The 19,662-nt window shown below is 51.3% G+C and overlaps 1 protein-coding gene across 1 annotated transcript in view; it reads right to left on the reverse strand.

Moving 5' to 3' along the window:
- Nucleotides 1-469: 469 nt before the first annotated feature.
- Nucleotides 470-19,662, reverse strand: part of LOC135233598 (PDZ and LIM domain protein 5-like) — a 94,841-nt gene continuing 75,648 nt past the window's right edge. Inside the window, 12 exon segments of the mRNA XM_064297319.1 lie at nucleotides 470-3,220; nucleotides 3,542-3,657; nucleotides 5,053-5,173; nucleotides 6,196-6,376; nucleotides 7,889-8,102; nucleotides 11,644-11,762; nucleotides 13,561-13,638; nucleotides 15,636-15,770; nucleotides 16,202-16,330; nucleotides 16,717-16,809; nucleotides 18,585-19,034; nucleotides 19,633-19,662. Of these exon segments, the coding sequence (XP_064153389.1) occupies nucleotides 3,131-3,220; nucleotides 3,542-3,657; nucleotides 5,053-5,173; nucleotides 6,196-6,376; nucleotides 7,889-8,102; nucleotides 11,644-11,762; nucleotides 13,561-13,638; nucleotides 15,636-15,770; nucleotides 16,202-16,330; nucleotides 16,717-16,809; nucleotides 18,585-19,034; nucleotides 19,633-19,662 (1,756 nt within the window). The 3' untranslated portion in view covers nucleotides 470-3,130.

Consider the following 19,662-nt stretch of genomic DNA (forward strand, 5'->3'; position numbering starts at 1 on the left):
ACACACCGCCGCGGGAGCGCCACCAGCCAGCCGGGGAAGCTGGAGCTCACCTGGAGGACCCAGAGACAGCCGGCCCTGTGCTGCAGGGAGGCAGGCCTACACAGAGAGGCAGACCAGAGGGGACAGACAGACACACAGACAGACAGACCTGAGGGGGCCAGACAGACAGACAGACAGACAGACAGACCTGAGGGGGCCAGACAGACAGACAGACAGACAGACAGACCAGAGGGGACAGACAGACAGACAGACCTGAGGAGACGGACAGACAGACAGACCTGAGGGGACGGACAGACAGGCAGAACTGAGAGGGCGGACAGACAGACAGAACTGAGGGGACGGACAGACAGGCAGAACTGAGAGGGCGGACAGACAGACAGACCAGAGGGGACAGACAGACAGGCACAGAGAGCTGCGGCCATAAGCAGACAGACACACAGGCTCACATGGGGACGCATAAACTCTCACATCATGGTGAAGTAAACCAGTTTATTAGTTACTGCATGTACAGAAATAAGGGGCTGGCATTTAAGACACACGTGCGCGGGACAGATGGGTGGGGGGAAGGGGGTCGTTGTACGTCATTTTATTTCCCTCACAAAGATTCACAAAAATAAAAAAATGAGCCCATTGCAATGCAGAAAGTCAATGTAGGGACTGTGATAAAGAAGCCTAATGGGACCTGAGCGCAAGGTCACCACAGCTGTCTCTCTCTCTCACACTCACGCATGTACACACACACACACACACACACACACACACACACAATATCATTTTCACAAACATCCATAGCTGTTTCAAAGTCCTTTTTGTGTACAAAACACTGGGGAAAAGCCACAAAGTATGGAGGTATTCGAATGCCCTAACACCACAAACACAGCAGTGTCTGCATAGACCTGTCATATTAAGTGGCCAACTACTTTTCAACATTCCTATGGCACTATTATAAATATTTATAAATATTTAACGATGAACATACAGGTGGGCATTTACCTCAGTGCTTGTGTCTTCAAGAGCCAAGCTAGCACAGGAGGAATTGGTAGACAGTTACTTTTCATGACATTTAAATGACATTGGCTAAAACCCAAACCTTAAAAACAATGTCTTCTTTGCTCCTGTTCTTCAATAAGTACCCGTCTGTTTGCACATCAATAATACAAGCTTTCCTTCAGGGTATCTCGTATCTGCTCTACAATGTAATACCTTGCGATTTGCTCTCCAAAGAATTATCTTTTCATTAAGTTGAACAAATAAAAAAAATAAAAACGAATATACGCCATCACTTCTTTTGTGAGAAAAAAAAACATTCAAGGTCACAATCAAAAGGCCTGAACACTCAAGATGAATTTGTTCTACATCGCAGCTGCATAGATGAGTTTCCATGCAACGTTGCCTTAAGACGGATAACATGATTACAATGCTTAAACCCTGTGAACCCCCAAACAACACTGTTCAGAAATATATATATCAAAGTACCTACTACACAACGCACCATCCGAAAGCTCCCACAAGATACTCAGAAACGTCAGGCGTTGTGTTTGAGTAAACTGCCCATTACAGATAACAGATTTTACACACCCTCCATCAGCATCGCAGGAGGTTAAGAACAGCTCAGCTCCGTTACTATTATGGCTATTTGTTTATCCCATTCCATACCAGCGATATCAGTGTCTCCTAAACTGCTTTGCAAACAACAGTTACCGTAGCAGAATTTAAAGCCAAGAAAAACAGAAAAGAAAATGTAAATAGCTTAACGATGCTCATGCCTAACATCGCAGTTTTGTGCTAATTTTCTCGGTAAGGAAAGTGAACTCTTAGCAGCTCTGTGCTGTCAGGTACTGGCTAGACAGCGTGTCGTCATGACGAGACATGATCACCCTAACTTATGAAAACACTAATTTCACATCTCAAATTTTGACATCCCCAGATAATGCATTACATTAAGGTCTCTTTTTTTGTCTCAATAACATATTTTTCACAAATGTAGTAATCTTGGATATCTCTTCAACACAGACACAAAATTAAACCTATCAGTTTATATCTGTTAAAATGCCCAAGCCAGGAGATCTAATCTTCACCGATCCCTGAACTGTATTGTGCTACAGTGCTAGAAGTTCATTTGCATGATTTAGGGACAGTCAGACTAAAACCAAATAAAAGCAAAGCAGCAATATCCACAATAACACAATTCCACTTTTTCAAATTAATTCTGCCATTTATTTCTGTTTTTTTTTGTATGTCATTCAGGTTCATTGCTTCTGTAGTGAGATATTCCATCACAACATTCATGAATCAAACAGTGTTACCGGTTTAACAGAACAACGAAAACACACCCCTCCACTCCTCCCGACCTCTCCTCTTTCACACACTTTCCACATTTATCCCTCTTTCATGTTCCCAGGGTGACGGACAGAGTCCTTTCAGGGTCAGTACCCAAAAACCTCACTCCCTTACCACTCCTTTCAGGATTCCTTGCAAACAGCGAAATCGTTTTTGCGCAGAAACAGACGAGGTGTGACTCTAAAATGCTCTCTGGTAGAGAGTTTGGGACTGTGCTATATGCAGGTCAGTTCTGACCCAGGTCAGACATCGTATTTCCCTGACATGGTGTCCGAGACTCAAAACCGATTAATAATGCTCAAATCCCCCCCTCCCCCTACCCTCCAACACTGTATACTCATTGACACATAACATGAATGTGTGAGTGTCTGGGGCAAATAAAATAGGGTTCTAAATAAACTTAATATGTTTCTTTTTAGAAATGTACAACTAAATATTTAATTCCCGTTCTTTTGAATGTGCAAAAAAAAAAAAAAGTATTTAGGAATTAGGACATTTAAATTAATCATTTTGGCTTTTTCACAAGAAAATCTTAAGAACTGAGTTCTGCTGTCTGGTCTCCAATGAGACCGGCAACGTTCCTTTAAAAAAAAGAGCAAGGAAAAAAAGAGAGCAAACCCCCCATAAAACATAAAATATGTGCTAAAGAAAGTCCAAGGGATAAAAGGGCTCGATCATTCAAAAAATCACAATATCAACAGCTGATTGACAAGGTTCTCTTCCCTCCTCCTCCGTCAGTCCTCTCTCCTTCCTCGGGGGGGCGGGGGTTGGGGGGTTGGGGGGGCGGGGCTCAGATTTTGACGGTGTGGGCGTGCTTCTTGCACAGTGGCTTGCCGTTTTTGGAGAAGAAGGCCTGGCCCTCCAGACTGGCACAGCACACCTGAGAAAACAAAGGAGGGGGTACAGGTCACCCCAAATAACAGGTCACCCCGAATAGTCTGCACTCTGTCTCACTCTGTGCCACACATACAGGCAGCCAGTCAGTAATTCCTTCTCACTCACTCACTCACTCACTCACTCACTCACTCACTCACTCACTCACTCACTCACTCACTCACTCACTCACTCACTCACTCACTCACTCACTCACTCACTCACTCACTCACTCACTCACTCACTCACTCACTCACTCACTCACTCCTCCCTCCCTCTCTCCTTCATTCACTCACTCACTCACTCAATCATCCTGAACCCTACGTACCGTACACACAAAGCAGGTGTCGTGCCAGGTGGCCCCCAGGGCCTCCAGGAACTTGTCCCCGGCCTCGATGGGGAAGTCGCAGCCCCGGCAGCTGGTGCCGAACAGGGTGTAATAGTCTGGGGGCCGAGGAGAATAAAAACTCAGCTTTCACCCTTCCCTGGTCCTTTAGTTTCAGCGCTGCGTTCGGTACTGCAGTCCTGCCCGTTTATATTCGCCGCGCTCTACCAATCCAGCAGCAGGGGCCTCCGCCTCCCCCAATGGGAGAGCTTAATGATGGATTAACGGCCTGCTTTAATGCACCAGTCATCCTACTGGGATCTCTATAGTAGATCATCTCCTCCACCGCCAGCGCGTAGCACCCACCCGGGGAATGCGTGGCGGCCATTTCCCGCTTAAACACTCCGTGGCGGAGCCATTAGGCCAAACCGGGGGATAATCTGACGAGCAAACGGAGAAAGCTCGGCGGGAAATTTGGCCGGGGATCCCCGGGGACCCCCCTCCTGCTCCCCGCGATGAGTGCCAAAGGATCGCTAATGACCACAGAGCGCCGGGACTTCAGTTTAACGTACCGTCCCAAAACGCACAGCGCCAGTCCTGCGTAAAGTAGCTTCAGCCACCAGGGGGCAGTAGAGATATGGCCATATGGTGGTATGGGGGTATGGCGGTATGGCATTTGGCTGTGCATGCCGGTGTGCTGACCAGACTTGGGTCAAATTTTGAGATAATTGATACACTGTACAATTTTACACGTTCATAAAATTTGAAAACATTCCTGTAGGTTCCCTGGCACTTTCAGCGAACCACATTATAAACAAAGCACACATACGAACAAGGTTAAATATTCAGTGTTACATTACAGAATTTATATGGCCAGAGTGGACTCATATAAACTCTGTTAGAGTTAGAGTTGAATTAACAGTGGACATTTCACTGTGAAATAAGAATGTTCATCCAAGCACAGATAAAAAACAGATGCTTCTTCAAAAATGTCCTTTTTTACTGCTGTCTAAAGGGCTAAACTTAATACAATAATGAACTGACTCTCGCCCGATGTGTTGAGTAGTCTTGTGTGATATGAAGTATGTGCTGTGTGTGCGTGCGTGTGTGTGCATGTGTGCGTGTGTGTGCGTGTGTGTATATGTGTTTGTGTGTGTGTGTGTGTGAGTGTGTGAGTGCGTGTGTGCGTGTGCGTGTGCGTGTGCGCGTGAGTGTGTGAGTGTGTGAGTGTGTGAGTGTGTGTGTGTGTGTGTGTGTGTGCGTGTGTGCGTGCGTGCGTGTGAGTGTGTGAGTGTGTAAGTGTGTGTGTGTGTGTGTGTGTGTGTGTGTGTGTGTGTGTGTGAGTGTGTGAGTGTGTGAGTGTGTGTGTGTGTGTGTGTGTGTGTGTGTGTGAGTGAGTGTGTGTGTGCGTGTGTGTGTGAGTGAGTGTGTGAGTGTGTGTGTGTGTGTGTGTGTGTGTGTGTGCGCACTAATAGTCCTGCACTTCCTGCCTCATTACAGCACACGTGCTTCACCTCTCTCGCAGTACGGCTCGCCGTCCTCCAGGTGGAAGGTGCTGTTTCCGATTGGCTTCTGACAGGACACGCACAGGAAGCAGCTCATGTGCCAGGTCTGCTTCAGGGCATTGATCACTTCCTGTGGGGTGGAGGGCGGGGGGACAGCGGTCACATGAGACCCGCGCGTGACGGGGAGCGCCAAACCAGCCACGCCGAACGTCACTAACAGTCACACGATGCACGTTCCTTTTAACGCCCCACAGCCAGACACAGCTCACTGAAAGGCCGCCTCAGGTTCTGCCACGAGCAAATAAAACTTGTTTGACTGGACCTAGCGAGTGATTATAAATAAAATTCTCCAGGCACGTTCACTGAATGAGCGCAGGAAGCGTCCAGCCGCAGACGCACGCGCAGGTCGCTGACCGGCAGGTAAACTTCGGCGTCGTTTCCAGTCAGCGGCCCGTCTGAATCCGCGGAACGCCGCTGTGAACTCGGATGAATCCCCGATCTGGGAATTCCGGAACGTTTCCTCTCTCTCTCTCTCTCTCTCCCCTCGCGCTGACCTCCTCAGCACATCCAGCGGGCGAGCGAGCGGCCGTTTGAAGTGAGGGGGGGGGAAAGGCCAGCCGTTGCTAACGGTGACACGACTGACCGCAGAGCTCACTTTTCTCTCTTTTTTCCCCCCCTCCTTCCCTCCCCCTTTTCTTCTCTCTTTTTCTGGGCCCACATGACAAAGATTACAGCCACATTAGAGGCTTTCCCACCACCCGAACCCTGAGAGAATGGGGGGGCGAGGGTGGGGGGTGTGAGGGGAATCGAGGATTAAGGCTCGGCTCAGGAGGAGGAAAGCAGGAAATAAAGCGGGGGGGGGGGGAGGACGGAGGCCTTTGCGCTCAAACGCTTTCTGGTTGTGAAGTCTGTCTCCTCGTTCTCCCCAAACGGTCCGTATCTCGCCCAAGAGCTGTCCGCTCAAAGCCTGCAGTGGCCCCGCCTCCGGCAAACCGCCCAGCCTTCCCACAATTCCCTGCAGACCAGGCCTAGCTCTGCGGTTCAGCAGGTCGGCTGCAGGGCAGTGGCAGCGCTGCGTGCTCTCTGACCCCCTCCGCCCCCCCCCCCCATCCGCCTCCCCACCCCGGCCCGCCATCGCCCCCCCCCACTCACCCCCAGGATCTTGTGCTGGCAGCGCCCGCAGGTCGGGGCGAAGAACTCCTCGTAGCAGTGCTCGCAGTACACGGCGCCCCGCTCCTCCACGAAGCCCACGTCCGCCAGGGAGCCGTGGCAGTGGGCGCAGGTGAACTCCTCGGGGTGCCAGGACTTCCCCATGGCCACCAGGAAGGGACCCCTGGAGGGAGGGACGTTCCGGAAAACATGTGGAATAGTGAGGTCCGGCAGGACGACGGGGAGGGTCGACTAACAGGCCAGGAGCAGGAGGGGAAAAGTGATCAGCGTGCAGATGGGATACGCATTGAACTGCACAACTGGCTCCTGCAGCACACTGCTCCCCAACCAGCCATTTCCTACACTGTGTACTGCACAGGCCAGAAGTATTACACCACCTGTGGCTTTAAACAATATTAAAACAGAAGAGTCCAGTTAATTCAGTTAGCTGAATCAAGAAACCAAAGTATAAACTTTTTTTTTTCAATTTCTACCTACATTAAGCCAAAAAAATACGTTTAACTTATAAAATAATCTTGATAAGAATTATTATGTATTTATACCTATACGAGTCTGATACACGCATCAGTAAAAGAACAGTTCAGGTCCCATTTTTAAAACTTCATTTTACACTGCTTCCAGGGATCAATTTACAAGGACTTTTGAGGACAGCGGAGACACCAGACACAGCCGCTGGAATATGAGTTTGCACACAGCCTGACGCTGGTCCCACTGCCAAAATGGCCGCCGGATTCTAGGTTACAAATAAGATGATTAGCCTAAGTGGGGAAACAACAGCGGAATATTTAATGCAGACAATGGTGACTCTAACCCGAGCCGACATCGACACCCTGGCGGGAGCCGGGGGGGCGGGGGGGGGATCCGTCACCGTACCCCAGAGGCCGCTGTGTAACCCACACTCGCCACGGGTCCTGGCTCAAAACTGGGGGGGGGCGACACCTGACCCCAAGCTCTTAGCTACAATTTGCGAGCCGGAGGCGAGGGGGCAGCCGCGCGAAGCGCCATGAACTTGGTAATGCTACGTTGCGATGCCCACTGCGACCGAGCGAGAGGGGGGCAGGGGGAACTGGGGGGCAGGAGACTCACGAGGGCTAAGGGGCTCATGACCGGCGGCCACAACCGGCCGTCATGTTAAATTCATCAGCCTCGACTCTCTCCGCAGATTAAAGCTCGAACACGACACCGCCGGGTTTTATCAGAACCAGAGGGTCCGTTTCCCCAACCTTCAGAACCAGAGGGTCCGTTTCCCCAACCTTCAGAACCAGAGGGTCCGTTTCCCCAGCCTTCAGAGCCAGAGGGTCCGTTTCCCCAACCTGCTGTTCCTCCATAATGGACTGGAAAGCTTCTCAAAATAGAAGTCATACAGAAAGGCTTCCCATAGCTGTTGTCCGAACGTTTCCCAGAATTACCTGACACCTCTGATACTAGATTTTGGCCCTTCTATAGACATGGAGGCTCTCAGCCACCACCGGTCATTCTTGGTGTATAAACTTTTCTCTGAACGCAAACTTTTCTTTTTTCAAATCTCATTTTGGCTTCACAACCTATTCATTTGATTATTTTTAATAATTCTCTGACAAATCAAGGAGAGCCAATCAGAGCGCCCCATTTTACAGGAAGTGAGCACCGAACACCAATGGCGAAGGCCGACGGGCCGGAGTCCCCGCCCCCTCACCTGATGGCCATGTTGCAGTGGCCGCACATGGGCGTGCGCGTCCCAGCCGGCATGTGCTCCGCCCGCTGCACCAGGGAGTCCTCGTCTTTGGGGTGCGGCCGCGGGGCGGGGCGGTCCGGCGCCGGGACCGGGACCTTCGGGGAGCTGTTGGTCACCGACCCGAAAGCGGGGGCGACGTGTCCGATCTGAGCGCCCGGCTTGGGGAACACCGCGCCTGCAGGACAGGTAAGAGCGGGAGAGGGCTCCTTTTAGGAGGAGATGACGACATTTTCCTTACGGTGAAACTAACACCTAATGTGTGGAATAAAGCTATATTTATATATATATATATTTTTTTTTTTTGTCGCTCTGCAAAACCAATGTATTTTCAAATGAAAACAGTTTTTCTAAATGCACCTGTCGTGCACCTGTCAAATTTTTGACCACCACACTTTGACGTGCAGTGTGATTGGACAGTTCACAAATGCAAACAAATGGTCAGGAGTTTGGCATCTCGTTACCATAGAGACAGCAGAAGGTCTCCCTGGCCTTCATTGAAGTACATAACAAAAGTCGTGTGACATTTGTCGGGAAACCCTTTTTGAAAGTGTCATTCGGTAAAGTGTAAATCAGCCATAAGGGGTCCTCCAGCGGATGAAACATGTACTGCCAAAGGACGGTGTCAACAAGGGCGACCTGGACACCACCATGACCCGAGTGAACATCTGGTGACCCCGTGACCCCGTGACCCCGGCCGTGAGCATCCGGAAGGGCAGGATGGGCAGAATTCCCCGGCCCATTCCGTAAGCATGGAAAACGCCGGATCGGTGTTCTCCATGCTCCATCCACCTGGGGGGGGGGTGGATGGGGTGGTGGGGGCAGGGGGTAAGAGCGCGCTGGTCTGAGACGACTGGAACAGGAAGGAGAGCACTAGGACAGTACTCATTCTCCAAATGGTTTGGGGGGGGGTTAAAAAGATGGGGGGGGCAGGGGGGTGTCAGAGTGCATGCAGCCCGTGGTTTCCTCAGAACGGGACTGGGGATGTGCTGAACAAACACGTCGGGGCACAGTCTCACTGGGGGGGGGATGTGCAGGTGGGGGAGGATCAGGCAGCACAGCCAGCCGCTCCAGACGAAGCGCTGGAGACATCCACGGACTGCAGGACCTGTCACTCAGCTCAACGCCTCGCGTTACATATTTTTTGGACGGGTCCCATGCAGAAGGGAAGTGGGGGGTGGGTGGGGGGCTGGGGGTGTCGAATTCCGCAAAACATTCAGATTTTCACTTTTAATTGTAACCCTAATCTTCTGCTGATAAGCATCTGGGGGATGACGTGGAGGAAAAGAGAGAGAGAGAGAGGGAAACACAAACACACACACACACACACACACACACACACACACACTCACACACACACACCCACCACACACACCACACACACACACACACACACTCACACACACACACTCACGCCCAGTACAGCGTGTTCTCGCTGAAAGGTGACGCGCGTCAGGTGAACCGCGGCGGCGGTACAGGGTGAGCTGAGCACGAGCTGTTCAGCAGACCGCCGTCCCGCTCCGTCCCCGCGGTGCCAGATCAGATGTCCTCCTGCATCTGGGCCAGAATCCTGGATCTCCCAGTAATCCTGCTTCCCCAGGCTCCGCCCCCTCCCCCCAGGCTCGGCCCCCCCCCCCCTTCCCGAGAGACCTGGCGCTTTGAAGTGAGAGGACCCTAATCTCCCCACTGATTGGTCCCAGGCTGGGATCGCTCCCTGTCTGATGAGCTGCATTCAGCCATGAGATCTTCCACTTCAGACTGTGCCGCGCGTAACCTGCGCTTTTGGTGAACGTTCAGGACCGCCTTGGACCATGGACCGGGGCCCTGTCTCACGAAAGAGGATTACTGAGTTAGCTGGGTAACTGCACTGAGTAAAACCCGGAACCCTCCCAAATCTGGAAAATGGGACTGAGGTAAAAAGAGCTGTTCTGGGTTTTACTCGGTGCAGTTATCCAGCTAACTCAGTAATCCTGCTTTGACACCCGCCTGGTGTCTGTAGTAGATGGGAGAACCCGGCAGAATAAAGGTTAAAAGAAGCGGAGAACTCCCCAGGAGCCCCCTCCCTTTCCCCGTCCCACCCCCCTCTCTGAGAGGGACCAATGTGACCTCTCATGCTACACCTCTCCCCTCCAGAATTTCCCTCCTGCCCCCCCTCCACCGGGACAGGCACCTGACTCCCAGCCCTGGTCTGGTGAAAGTGGCCCTTTGTTGCAGTCTACAGCGGGGGGTGGGGGGTACCCCAATAACCACCCCCCCCCCCCACCCGCCATACCCGGCCGTGCTCCCCGCCATCGGTGTGCTGCTTACAGCCCCCCGGGGATACCCCCCCCCCCCTCGGCCCTCCAGGAAAATAAAGGAGCTCAGTCACTCGCTCAGCTAGCAAAACAGCCCCCCCTCCCACTTACACCACCCTGTACCGCCCCCCCCCCTAGAAAACACACATACGCAGATTCACACCCACCGTGGGGCGGGGGGGGGGTCCAGGCCAGAACCTCGGCCTATAAACCTCACTCACGGGGGCCTCCCAGTACCTCCTGTAAATATTTACTTTGCCCCCCCCCCCCAGTGCAGAGAGAGCAAGGTGGGCTTCGCCTTCTGAGGGTCTTTTGAGCGGGTGGGGGCGTGGGGGGGGGGCGAGGCTAACGCAACAACCCCCCTTCCATAAACCCGCTTCATGCTCAACGGACGGAAAATACGTTTCCATTTTTGCCCGCTTGTTGCAACAAGGTTCACTTCAACACTTTAAGCTACTAAATCATAATTTTACGCTTCTCTAGGATTTCAAGCAAAACAGGCCGGTTCAAGAAAAACAGTCAGACAGCGGAAAATATACTATTCTCAGTCTCTGCAGTTGACATTTAAAGAGTTTTCCAAATTCGGTTTTCATATAAGTGCTGACACAGTGACACTGTTCTTCAACAGCCTGTGTGTGTTCAAACATAACTAATAACTCCAGCCTTCCACCGCAAGGTATTAAAAACAAGAACCGACACACTTGTGTGCTTTGTGACGTGTTTGGAGTCTTGTGCCTGAATCTAATTCAGAACAAGAAATCTGTAACAAACCATGAACGAAATAACACACAAGCAATATATATGAGCAAGATAATCCACCCTTTCTCGGAGAGCCAAAGATGCATCTGGAATTTATTCCGTCCAATCCTACGAGGTTATCCTGGAGACTTAATCTTCAAGGAGATGAGACGAAGATCAAGGACAAAGAATGTTTCTGGTGATTATTTGTAATGAGCGAAATTAACTCCTGTGGCTTGCGGCAACACAGACAGGCCTACGATGTATTCTTCAAGAGGTCTGAGGTCAGCTTGTTACGTTGTCTGGGTTTCCAAAACACATGGTGGTGCGGTGCTGCCGCCATCTGGCAACTTTGGGAATTGTATTTCATTACACCACCGCAGACACACAGAGTACAAAAGCACTGTTTCCCAAAATAATTGTAAGGAGGGTTGTGCTTTGTCCTTTCGTAAAGAATACATTCCCTTATATCTGATATAAAATCAACTCCTGAGTAATATATTATACTCCACTGCTAACTCTCTGGGACTGTGTAAAGTCAGAATAAACTGAACTTTTCATTAAAATATCCAAACATCTTCAGCACAATGCACATTGTGAATTTTTGACTTGATTTTTATCTAACGCTAACCGAGCTGCCGGGCTAACGCTAACCGAGCTGCCAGGCTAGCCAGGCGGCGCTCTTACCCAGGGCCGTGGGGGGCTTGTAGGTGGTGGCGGGGGCGGAGTTAGTGTTCCTCAGGCCGCCGGTCGGAGCTTTGGTCATGGTCTTCGCGGCCGGAGAGCTGGGCTCCTCTGTGAGGTCACTGCAGAGGAAGAGGAGAGAGGGAGGGGGTCAGATTGGCCCGTAGAGGACGTGGGTCAGACCCGGTGACCTCACACAGAAAGGAGGGGCAGACGGTGAGCGTCACCGAACTGAGGAATCGCTCGGATACAGGTGGTTACCTCACTGTAGAGAGGGTCAGTCATACGTGCAGTCAGAGTCACAGAGTCACAGAGTCACAGTCAGAGTCACAGAGTCAGAGTCACAGAGTCAGAGTCACAGTCAGAGTCATAGTCACAGAGTCACAGTCACAGTCAGAGTCAGAGTCATAGTCACAGAGTCACAGTCACAGTCAGAGTCATAGTCACAGAGTCACAGTCACAGTCAGAGTCAGAGTCAGAGTCACAGTCACAGTCACAGTCAGAGTCAGAGTCAGAGTCACAGTCACAGTCACAGTCACAGAGTCACAGTCACAGTCAGAGTCAGAGTCACAGAGTCACAGTCACAGTCAGAGTCAGAGTCACAGAGTCACAGTCAGAGTCACAGTCAGAGTCACAGAGTCATAGTCACAGAGTCACAGTCACAGGGCATTACTAAACCAAACAGACTCAGTCTCTTTAGGGCATACTGTAGGCAATGCAAAGGAGCAAAAGCAAGGCTTTCCGGATGAATCTGGCACTGTACCACAGCAGCTTTTCCAGGGGCACCATGGGTAGGATCTGATTGATTGGACAGCACTGAATGTTTCTCGCACATTTCTGCCAAATGAAATCCAGCTCAGTGTGCGGTCTGCAGCACTGCACCATGGGAATATAAAATGCTGCCACTTCAATATCACTTCTAATGATCCAGGTAAATCAACAGATGAACTGAACCTCAATGAATAATACAAATAACCCACACACATGCACACACACACGCACACACACACACACACACACGGCACCACAAAAGGCCCCTCTCACACAATACAGCCCCCGGCCCAGAGCCCCCCAGCCCCCCAGGCCCAGAGGCCCAGAGGCCCAGAGGCCCCTCTTCCCCAGAGGAGGATGAAAGGGCGAAATTAACGAACGAGCCGTCTTTCAGAATCGGCCATTTCTGGGTGGGCCGAGGTCCTCACTAAGCGCTACCCACAATCCCGAGCGGTGCCAAGCGGCCTGCACTGCTTCCCTTCTCGCCCGGTCAAAAAGGCCCGCGGAGTCCATTTCTTATGGCAACGGTGGCCGTGGAAACCGGGTGGGCTCGTTCCAAAAACTCGGGCTTGTGCTCCTGGCCGCCGACCAACAGAACCGCTCTCGCCTGCCAGTCACCGAACATCCGAACACCGGCACCCGCCGTCGAGCGTGGGGCACCGTACCCCCACGCCACCACGCTGCCCGCCAGCGGAAATCCTTTCACCCACCCAGACGCTGTCCAGACGCCATCTCCCCCCCACCTTCCACCTCCACCTTCTCCTCACTTTATATCTCCATCAAGGCTTCGTCTATGTCACACTGAACCTCCACCACTGCCACTCCCGAATCATCTTACCCCACCTCCACCACTTTATCCCCCACCCCCCCCCTCCCCCCTCCCACCACCCAACGTCCCCACCCCAACGTCCCCGACATCATCGCTCCATTGCTGCAGCTACACCTTTATCCCCACATAGCGCACACAGGCCTCCACAGTCCTACGCAGAGCTCTCCACACACACACACACACACACACACACACACACACACACACACACACACACACACACACACACACACACACACACACACACACACACACACACACACACACACACACACACACACACACACACACACAGGTGTCAGAGACGGGAGAATAGTTACCTAAGGATATAGACAGCACTTACAGGAGAGGAGAGGGACGGGTCACTGAGATCAGTGACTGACTGGTGCCAGGAGACACTTCCAGAAAGGGGGGGGGGAGAGAGCGGGAGAGGGGGAAATAAAGAAAAAGGGTGAAACGAAAGAAAGAGACAGAAGCAGAACCTCTATCCCCTAGTACACGCACAGAGATAAAGCCTTTTATCTGACGGTTGTACAGTTCATGAGAGCAGAAACCATTACATGGAATAGACTGCATGCAGTTGAAAGCCAGCTTTTGTGTCAGAAGGTTTGTGCCAGAACTTTGTACTAATAGCAGTAATGAGGGCCACCAATCATTACAGTAGATGTCAAAGTTACAGCACTGTAAAAATCGTAAATGCCCTCTATTTATGTATTTGTATTTATTTTTTCCTAGAGTAGCCGCGTAGGTTTCTGTTTTAATATGAACGTGGAGATGGGTTCTGTTGACTGGAAGCCATTTCCCCAGTCTGTGGGCTCAGCACGCAGAGCGGATAATTGCGTGAGACGTCCATGATGGCAACCAGATGCGGCCCGGCCGTGCCTTCATTACGGCCAATTACCAGCTGGTTCGTTAATAAACCCCACCAATCAGCTCAATTAGAGGGGAAGGGGATTGGATTAGAGCCCGTGTCTGAGAGACACAGTCTAGGCTGATCCAATGAACACAACCCATCTGGACAGGGGTCCCAAACCCGCCAGAGGTGAAATATCTCTTTGAACCCCAAAATAAAAAGGTTTCTGCGTCTACTGTGCACCTGGACCATTCCACAGGAAGCTTTTAATCAGGCCCATAATTGAGACTAGGAATAAAAATCACAACAGGTCAATTACTGGAGTAATGACATTGTCTGGAATCCGGGTACTGAACAGTCTGCATTACCATAACGGAGAGAAGCTCACATTTCAGTTTATGACCAGCACCGATGCTCAGATGAGGCTCACTGCACATGCTCATTAGCAAGCTAACGATGCGCATTTTTGAGTGGGTCTGACAACGCAGGGCAAGGGTGTGGCCAGCCACCACGTTTTTTGACCTTCCCTTCCCCAGCTGGTTTGAACAGCCATTGCACCAAGGGCCCATACATGCTAATTGAGGAGACCTTCCTGCTGACTGACACCCTCCACCCTTGCAGGTGTGAGGTCACAGATACGCGATCAGAACGTTCTGTAGCTGAACATTCTAACGCTGATGTCACAGACAGTCGCTCTGCTGGTGACTACAGTGGAGTTTCTCCTCAGTGGGTACGGTCCAGAGGCCGCTCCCGCACGTCGCTATTTTTGAGCTCGGCGAGACCGCCCCCCCCCCATCGCAGCTGCCCACGCAACGGCATCTCCGAGACATAACACGGCTGTTGCCACGGCAGCGCGCGGCTGTTGCCGGGGCAGCGTGTGGTAGCGCCAGCGGCGGCGGGATCCTGAGCGGCACACTACCCGCTGTCTCACAGGTGGGCGTGGCCCCAGGGTGGCACAGGGCCCGATGGGCGTGGCCTCAGGGTGGCACAGGGCCCCAGGGTGGGCGTGGCCTCAGGGTGGCACAGGGCCCCAGGGTGGGCGTGGCCTCAGGGTGGCACATATACAGCAGCAGAGAGCCACACGGCTTCTGCCAAATGGGCTCAGGAGACTAAAATACTCAGGGAAGAGCCCAGAGCCTGATATAAACTGAGCCACACATCACCTGTCAGTCCCTTCCCCAGAGTGTTCTCAGGTGGAGCAGTCTGAACGTTTCTGGAACAGTGTCCTGGTTAGAGGGCTGGTCATTGGCCATTACAATGTTTTGGTTTTTTTTTTTCTTTTTTTTTTATGATGTCTCACAGTCATCCGTAGATCTGAATTTTCTTTTTTTGATTTACTGCACTGACACAATGAATACACAATACATTTCTTTGATACCATTCATTCCATGCACCAGTGTTCCTCTATCTACCACCAAACCGATGAAGCTGGATACACGTGAAAACGCGCTTCTCAAAAGTCTGTGATTGGCTAACAGTGTTTCTCCTAAGCAACCTGTGACAGGTGAGGGTGCTGGCAGGTGAGACGCCGCACCCTGCTACCTCTTCATCTTCTGCAGATGGAGGGCGCTCTTCGTCCGACGCTTTTTCTTCCTGAGTCTAAGGGGCGGGGCTCGGAACACGGGGGAGATGAGGAGGGCGTCCAATAGGGACGGAGAGACCGCCCCTTCCGGCCGTCTAGCCCCGCCCACCCCCATTAGAGCAAGGGGGGGGAGCCAGGGAGAGAAAGAAGTCAGAAACAGACAGAGGAGACAGCAAAGTAGTAAGAGAGAAAAGAGCACGCATTCCATGATCAGCCCGTTCCAGAAACAAAGGCAGGCGATGTTAATAAAGTCACAGCGAAGCGTGAGCTCCACAAACGATCTGTGATTCATTCCCGTCACACACTGGCACACTTTTAAAGATTCAAGATGTAGACGGAGACCGGAAGGATCGTGCACTGCACTAATATACCACCTCACCTGTGTGACACTGAATACAGTCCGACAAATAAACGGCAATGACAGAGTGAAGGAACGACCCGGCCCTTAACAGAGTGGAAAGCGTGACACACACACACACACACACACACGTGTGTAGTCCCCCCTTCCAGCGGGCAGCGTCTCTACCTGGCCTGGGAGCGGGCTACAGTGGACACGATGCCCGCTGCCCTCTGAGGGGGGGCGCTGGGGGTGAGGGGGGGTGGGCATGGTGCCCCGCGGGGCAGGAACTCCAGTGGGTTCCGCAAAACGGCCTTTCTGCACCCCTCCGCCAGAGACGCGAAATGGAGGGAGGAAATACTCCATAAAGACCACAGAAAAGAAGCAACAGACCAGACGCCTCCTTTCTTTATGAGCTAACACCAGCAACCTGAATTCAAACGGTATGTGTCCTTAATACTTTGACAAATAGTTGAATAAATACAGTTGAAATCTTTTTTCTCCACAAATGTAAGTTGCCGAGTTGATGTCGGTTACAGATTCATTTGATAAAGTGTTTAACATAACAGTGAACTGTACAAAGTCGCTGTACTGTTAAGGTACTGTATGAAACCTATGTGAAATGGGCCCTTCTTCAGCACTCAGGTTGTTTCCCACACATGGCATAACCCTGGTAAGGTGAGTGGAGACAGAGCTGTCTGTACCTCAGGGGTGCAGGAGACAGGATCAGCCTTGCAGCAGAGGCAGGACACAGTTCAGTGGGGACAGCCGACAGACGGGACGCCTGCACTGCCAGACTGAACCAGGAACAGAGCGACGGGGTCACAGGGTCAGGGGTCAGGGGTCACAGTGATAGAGGCTGATATATGACCGCACCCTGACCGTGAAACCAGTGAGGTCAAACTAATTTACAAAGAGAACATCAGTGAAAAGGTGCAGGTACTGGTTTCATGCACACCAGGAGGATGTGTGTTTTATGTGTTGGCCCTCTCATAGTGCCAGAATTGCAGTGATGGGTGAACAATATGATTCCAAATCAGAGAATGAGGAGAATAAATTGTTTTCAACCCAATTTTATAAGAAAATTCTTTTTTGAATCTTTCATTATTTTATTTAGTTAATTTCCTCAATTTTGAATGCCATAGAATGCAATTCTAAAAGCATTAGAACGCAACATCTGAGTCTGAGAGAGTAGGAAAATACTGCTCTTTAACTGACAGCCTGACCAGAAAACTCTTCTGTCGTCTCCCCAGTGTCTGTCTATGCCATCTAGTGGCTGAGAGGTGGAACTGCGGAGACTATCTGAAGGAGGACGTGCTATGGGCACTGGGGATTATATTGCTTTAATTCTTGACAGAGAACAGCAGCACGCAAAACAAGGGGCTGAGTATTCAGGCCACAGACATGCGTGTCATCGGTAAAGCGGAGCGGAGCAGACGACGAACAGCAGTCCAGCAGTATGCTTCCGATTACGGCCAAACGAGCGTCTGGACCGCAGGGCGAGAAACGGTGACTAACGCTCGTAAATCGTGACTCTGGTCTTTGAGAGCGCACGAGCGAAAACAAAACACGCGGTGTGTACCGCGGCCTTAGAACGTGCCCTCCGTGTGTAGAGGAGATCGCCTGTTTGTGAGTGGTCAGCAGAGAGCAATCGGGTGATGCCAAGGGGAGGGGAGGGGCGGGGCATAAGGTGAGGGAAGGGGCATAAGTGTACAGTACTCCATGGATAAGTTTTTACGGGGTTCCTTAAAAAAGGTCTAAAATCAAAACCGGCTGGGATACAGTCAGAGGGCAGGGTGAGGACGTGAGGAAGTGCCGTGGGAGGGCGGTGGAGGATGTCTAAACCCGGACTGGACGTACAGACAGAAGAGGGCACTCAAGACAAGCGGACAAACACACAGGTGCTGCCTCATAACCCTCGCTAAACACACAGAGATTTCAAACACACGTTTCTGCAAGGGTTGGGTCGTAGGTGAAGTAACGTCAATGCTGAAAAAACAGTGTGAACGTGAAGATTAATATTTAATATGTCCGCAGGCTGTTCCGTGTTGTATTATATGTACGTTTGTCTTTCTTTTGTTTTTTTGTTTTGTCTTTTTTTACAGCAATATTGATCTTTCTCTTCCCAGGAAGACGAAGTGGTTAAAGCCAGTAAGGCCAGAGCTGAATCACCTGTTTTGTGTTACGCTGCTTTTCTGTTCAGTTTACTCCAGAAGAAAACGGCGCATAAAATATTTATCATATGCAATGAAAAAATGTCCATCAGCACTACGCATCCAGAATTAAAGAGAAACACATTAGGGAAGATGTTTGATGCAAACAGTCTCATAGAAGCACAGTAAGCCATGTTGTTTTAACACCTTTCACATCATTTCACATTTCACAACGGAACACCATTACATTAGTATAAGAGAAATCTCATGAGATATCTCAAGGGTTATTTGCTTGCAAAGTCAGTCACACGTGTGCCATTCACACTGACTGAGACTCACTGACCGTGCATTACGTGAGAAGCACTCAAAACCGTGAATAGAGGAAGCCGTTTCAGATAATCACTCAGGACTGTCTGTACCTTTCAGTAACTGGAGGAGGGGCGTGTGGCTGAGTGGGAGGGGCATCGGAAATGATGCCATGCGTCAGTGCTGGAGCAGGATCAGTTGTCTGCAATGGAAAAGGGGAGGAGCCTGTGGTCTGTAGGGCAGGGGCAGGGCCTGTGGACTGTAGGGAAGGGGCAGAGCTAGTGGACTGTAGGGAAGGGGAGGAGCCTGTGGTCTGTAGGGAAGGGGCGGAGTCTGTGGACTGTAGGGAAGGGGCGGGGCCTGCTGGCTGTCCTGAATCGGGGGTGGAGTCTACTAACAGCAGGCTGCCGAGTTGCGTCTCCTCGAGCTGGGCGTCGGTCTGCGTGCCGACCGCGTGACGAGTCCGTGGCGTCGCGGCGGATTCCTCTTCCACGCCATTGGACAGCTGAACCGGCGCCGCACCCGAGCTCAGCTCTGAGGGCGCGCCCTTTCGTACAGGCGGGCTTTACAGGGAGAGACACACCACTGTACACAGGAGCACAGTCTGCAGGCAAACTTCACCCAAAAACCACTCTCTACTGAAGGGCCAGAGCATCTGCAAGCTTTGACTCCCACCTGAGAGCTCAGTCAGCAGGCTCAACTCAACGCTACGCTACATGAACCTGGACCATAAGCTGCTGGTCCAGGAATGAGGACCAGGTGTAACATCTGACCACAAGCACAGACAGTGTCACAATATCGCATGCTAAGTGTCCAGTGAAAGTGCTCAAACCACTACCTTCTAGGGCTGAAATGGAGACTATCCTATTTCATGTGTCAGCATGCATTCCTTCTGTTATCAGTGAAAAATATAATCAAAAATAGACTTTCTAGGCTTAACATAGTAAGTATATGTGATTCTGAGAAGAATTAACCAGCTATGATGTTTATGCTGACAGAAGGTTCGGGGCTGAAAACAAGATCACTCAGACCCTTCCCAAAATCGTTTAGTCAATCGATGGTGCGGACTCTCAGACTGTAGTGCGGACAGGGGTGAGAGCAGGGGTGAGGGGTCAAGGGTCAGAGTGCACGTGGGCATGACAGTGAGTCACATGGAATTACCTGACCTGTCCACTGACTGTCTGGGGCTGT

This window comes from Anguilla rostrata, chromosome 10 (genome assembly GCF_018555375.3).
Source record: "Anguilla rostrata isolate EN2019 chromosome 10, ASM1855537v3, whole genome shotgun sequence".
Lineage (NCBI taxonomy): Eukaryota > Metazoa > Chordata > Actinopteri > Anguilliformes > Anguillidae > Anguilla > Anguilla rostrata.